Source organism: Hyalella azteca, unplaced genomic scaffold (genome assembly GCF_000764305.2).
Source record: "Hyalella azteca isolate HAZT.00-mixed unplaced genomic scaffold, Hazt_2.0.2 contig16140, whole genome shotgun sequence".
In the NCBI taxonomy this organism is placed as follows: Eukaryota; Metazoa; Arthropoda; class Malacostraca; order Amphipoda; family Hyalellidae; genus Hyalella; species Hyalella azteca.
Window position 1 is genome coordinate 53,906 of NW_025945967.1, and position 5,134 is coordinate 59,039.

The 5,134-nt window shown below is 39.8% G+C and overlaps 1 protein-coding gene across 1 annotated transcript; it reads left to right on the forward strand.

Moving 5' to 3' along the window:
* Positions 1 to 2,717: 2,717 nt before the first annotated feature.
* Positions 2,718 to 4,220, forward strand: LOC108669602 (late histone H1). The gene is made up of 3 exons (XM_018156980.2): positions 2,718 to 2,789; positions 3,319 to 3,559; positions 3,830 to 4,220. Exons 2-3 carry the CDS (start codon positions 3,365 to 3,367, stop codon positions 3,878 to 3,880), a joined length of 246 nt encoding a protein of 81 aa, XP_018012469.1. The 5' UTR covers positions 2,718 to 2,789; positions 3,319 to 3,364; the 3' UTR covers positions 3,881 to 4,220.
* The last annotated feature ends 914 nt before the right edge of the window (positions 4,221 to 5,134 follow it).

Consider the following 5,134-nt stretch of genomic DNA (forward strand, 5'->3'; position numbering starts at 1 on the left):
TTGAGATATTGCGATATATTGCAAAAAGATGAGAAAAATGATCATTCATGTTTATTTTAGATGATTTAATTTTTGTTTAGAAGAAAAATTCAAGTAATTTTTAAAAGTAAAAGTGGTAGTTTAATGTAAATTTAACGTTGAAGGTTGGTTTTGACGGCAATTGAATAAAGGCAACAGGCTTATGGATTACGATATTAGGGATGGTATTACGGAGAACTGGATTAGGAATTATGGAATTTTCAGCAGCGTTGTATTTGCAAAATTCACTCATTATACCTGGTGAAGCTGCTAGTCTTTTACACAGGGTCCGCCATATATATGGCAACGCATATTTTTTTATTATTTCTCAATGAAACAAACAGGTGCATTGTTTTTTATTGGATGAGCTAGTAGCCAAGAAATACCTAAACAATTTTCACACATATTTATTCAATATGACCACCCTTATTTCTAATGACGGCCTCCATTCTACGCAGGAAAGCTTCACAGCAGACACGCAGCATTCTCGTATCAATTTAGACTTCAAACTATCCAAAGAATCATGAGGTGTTCTGCAGACCCTACTCTCTAAAATAGCCCACACAGAAAAGTCGAGAGGATTCAAATCAGGGCTTCTTGAGGGCCATTCATTTTTGCTAATGAACGCTGAGATGTGACCCTGAATCCAGTTTTGTGTCATGTTTGAGCCTTGTGATGGGGCAGAGTCTTCTTGAATACTCCATGGTGAGCCGTTGAAGTGTTTACGGGCCCATGCAAGGTAACAACACAGCTTCCAAAATGTCCGAAATGTATCGCTGACTGTTCAATTTCACTCCTGAGGGGACAAAAACGAGTGGGGACCTCCCAGTGGCGGTTACCGCGGCCCAAACCATCACGGACATGGGATTTTGACGTCGTGTTGCTGTTCTGGTTGCCACAGATCCATCCCGACTCCAAACTCTGTCATTTTGACGGTTAACGCTTTGTTCAATGTCAAATTTTTAGCGCATTTTCTCATTCATGGAAAAATGCACTATTGTGTTCGCCATGTCCGTCTGTCTGCCTGTCTGTCCGTCCGTCCGTGACCTTAAGTTTTCGTCGACGAGAAAATGCGCTCTCTGTCACTCACTGCAGTGAGTACTGAGTTATTTATTGGTGCACAAAATTGGTAGCGCACGGCTGCGCTCCCCTGAGTTATATTTTTTTCTTGACACTGAACACCAAGTTGGGCAGCGTGCCATCCTCAATGAGATCCAGAATGTGCTGGCATCTTTCGAGCCTCATTCGTTCATGACGGTCTGTTAGTTCATGCCTTGTTTGCATCTTGTAAGGGGAGGTTTTGAGGTCAACTATGAGGACTCTACGCATTGATGTCTGACTGATTCCTGCTTATGCAGCCAATTTTGCAGCTAAGCGACGAGGGTTTCTCCTCAACTTCTCACTCATGTTTTTGACCAATTGTTTTGTTCGGACACTTCGTTTCCTTCCTTGACCAGGTCGATTGCATGTTTCACCAGTTTCCTTGAATTTTTTTACCACCTTCCACAAGTTTCACGATGAATTTGGAGCTTTTTTGCAAGGACTGAATTACTCTCGCCCTTTTCATGAAAGTTTAAAATTGCATTTCTATCTACTGCCATAAATGATAGTAAATTTAGACACCTATTAGACTTCTGCAATCTAAAATAAATGAATTAATAGATGATATCAAGCTTCATTATAAGAGAAAAGTCTCCTAGAAACCAACTTATTTTTATATAACAAACATCCGTTGCCATAAATATGGCGGACCCGGTAGAGTAAATTCATATACACAGTTAAAGAATATCTCTAATACTGATAATGTACAGGCAAATTTTTTACGACCAGCGCAACAAAATCTGTGGTGGTATATGTAGGTTCATCTCTGTAGAAGATGATGCAAATTTTATCCCCTGTATGAATGTACCTAACAGTAGAATGGCAGAGCCACTGTAACACTTACTTTCCAAGCGGCCCAATATGGGGTTCTTCTTTCGCTAGTTCTTTAATCGGTAATTATTGGTTTAGAAGGTCGTCAAGAAATTATAGTTAGCAATTTCTGAGAACGCTTTAATCCGATCCGTTATTCTGAATGCATTGCACTGTATTACACCCATGATTTTGATACTGTGATATTCATTTTAGAAAAGAATAGCAGTGTCGTCATATGTGTAGGAGCTTTGTATTTTATTATTAGTATATGTATTTGTAATTTTATTTGTATTCATTCTCCCTAATTTAACAATAATTTGAGCTGATGTGCTAAATTTCAAATGAACTTAGATCGCCTTTGTTATATTGTTCGCCTTTTTTGGAAGGAATATTAATAATATTCCATCCTCTTCTGACGGCTTGGTTCTAAGACAAATGTTAATGAAAAGCTATTGAAATAATTACAGTACATTCGAATTCATTTTCGTTCTTTGAACTTCTGAAACGATAGTTAAATGTTAGGTAGCAATTAATTAGTTAAACAATTTTTTAAGCAAAGAGAGGAGCAAATCATCACTGGCAGATTGACTGCTACGGAGTACTGAGACTTTGGGCTCCTGAATAATAAAAAATTATCGAACATCATATGAGTTTATGCAGTTTCCCAGGATACAGATTCATTAAATAGTATAGTTGAGTATAAATGTATCGTGAGACCTAGCGAAGATCTCCACCTGCTGTAAAATCTATGAACGCACCTTGGAACAGTTGGCAACAGTGACGGTCGGAAGGTAAGCTGTCGAAATCTTCCGCCAACAGTAATATCGAACCCGCTGCGCGTGCAAGATCCTCCACTGGTAAGTTGGCATGTCGTCTAGTATATCTTGTTAATACGTTTTAGGTGGATATCTAGGCTTCTGTAGGTTTTAATATGTGGCAATGTTGTAGCAGAAGGTGTGCTAGCTTACGCATAAATGTAGGATATGTGTCACGTAGGAAAGTCTTGCAATGTCTATTTATTAAAGGTGCGTGACTAATGCATCAAAATCGGTTGTGGTAGGTCATGGGGTTCGTCTATCGAAGATTCTAGTATTTATATTATCCGCGGCATGTGTAAACCATGCATAAGTTTGGTGATGTTGTATGACCATTGATCATACGATGCTGTGTGAACAGATTTTAATAAGCGTGCCATCTAAACAGCTGAGTAATATGCTGCGCGTGGAGGTAGCGCACGCAACTGTGATAAATTCATATTCGTAGATTATTTAGGAAAATTGTTGCAATTGTGCACGAAATATGGTAAGCGCTGAAGTGCAGCCATGTCTTATTGAAATTGAAACGGCCATAGCACAATGTATTGAATCTTTGTTCATGTTTTTGCAGTTGTGACAAGACATAAAAAGTTCATATCGATAAACGACATCGGTAAATGCCTGACCCGGCAGCAACGAAGAAGGCTGGTGCAGGGCGTGGTGCAGCTGCCAAGAAGACCTCTGAAGGTGATGGAAGTCCGAAAAAGGGAAAAGGACGGGCTAAGGCCCCTGCTAAGTCCGCAGACAAGCCCGCCGAGAAACCTGCGTCGAAGAAAGGCGCCGAGAAGCCAGCTGGAAAGGGCGCATCAAAGGTAAGCAGTCTGCGGTAGTAATTATGGGATTCCATTACAGTATATTTTCCAGTAATTTCTGAAGTCGCCTTCGCAACTTGTACTCATCGGTTCACAATATTCAGTGACCTCGTTTATTGAGAACCTAGTTTCGAGCCGTACGTCTTAACTCTTAACGTTAAATGACAAACTAGATTTCGGCTTCTTATTCTCCTCGCTTCAGAGTGATGAATCACTTTTTGCAAAGAATCGTATTTCAGCATGCCGACTGAGACTTCTTTATTCCTGCAGGGGCCTGCCAAGCCGAAGAAGTCCACCAAGGAATCTGGAGATGAAGAGTAACGGTCTCCCTCGCTTCTACGTCACAACCATCAATTTCTCCGCAATATTAGTTTGTAGTTGAAATAAAAGTTGGTCGAAGCGTAAATATGTTAAGAGCTAGGTCATAACATGGCCAGTACGGGTACCATGAGTTTTTTTAGTTTCATGAAATTTTATGCTTATGAAGAATAGCTGCGTATTTTGGCAAACTGCACATTTCATAACTCAATACTCAGAAATGGCTTGGTGGCATTACCTTCGTATTATGAATAAGGGGTTATGCCGCATTCGGCTTCTTTTACTGTTCGAAACATTGTTTTTTAATTCTGCGAAATTCTACTTCTAATAAATTATCTCTAGTCTCTGCGTTTGAATTCTTGAGTGAGAGAACAGCCGATGCCCGATACAGTTTTCTAGTCGGATTTTATCAACGGTAAAATTAACAAGAGTATTCCAGTCATGCAAGGAGCGATGAAAGTAGTGAAACCATTTCTTCGATGGAAGTTTGAGATAACATTGAATAATGTTGTTTGATTTGCGTTGCAAATGAACGAGTATTGATGTTGAAATCGTTGGCGCTCCAAGTACGATCGCGTTCAAGAAGAGACTAGGTAAAGCTACGGAAATATATGTTCAGATTTGATATGCCTAGCACCATATCGAACCCGGTGGAGGTCTAGTAGCTACTTAAACTATCGTCAGTCGTAAAAGTTTGAGATAACATTGGATAATGTAATTTGATTTGCGTTACAAATGAAAGAGTATTGATGTTGAAATCGTTGGCGCTCCAAGTGCGAACGCGTTCAAGAACAGACTAGGTAAAGCTACTGAAAAATATGTTCAGATTTGATATGCCTAGCACCATATCGAACTCGGTGGAAGTCTACTAGCTACTTCAAACTATCGTCAGTCGTAATGAGAGATCCGGTCAATTGACACGATTTTAGATCTGCTGTGAGCAACGCACGAAAAGGAGAAGAATCGGCGACAGGCCACATCAGGCCTACACTGCAGCGCCGAGATCACTGTTATGTTAGTATTGATAGTTTGATCTGCGCATAAGAGAACTATTTTCGATTGATTGGTCTGTCTGTGCTGAAAGCCACCAGCTGCACCTTGATATACACGTTTCTGTCATTGTGATTAAATATTTAATCAGCCAAACGATCATCAAAGCTGATGGTGCTGGTCAAAAACTGCGAGTGTGGGACTTTCGTTCGCATGTGATGGTAATTTAAAATCGTGGATTTATTATTGATAAACTTACCTCGATAT

Coding starts and splice junctions, on each gene's coding strand:
- LOC108669602 (XM_018156980.2), top strand. CDS start 3,365: ATGCCTGACCCGGCAGCAACGAAGAAGGCTGGTGCAGGGCGTGGTGCA. Junction 3,560..3,829: donor CTGGAAAGGGCGCATCAAAG/GTAAGCAGTCTG, acceptor TTATTCCTGCAG/GGGCCTGCCAAGCCGAAGAA.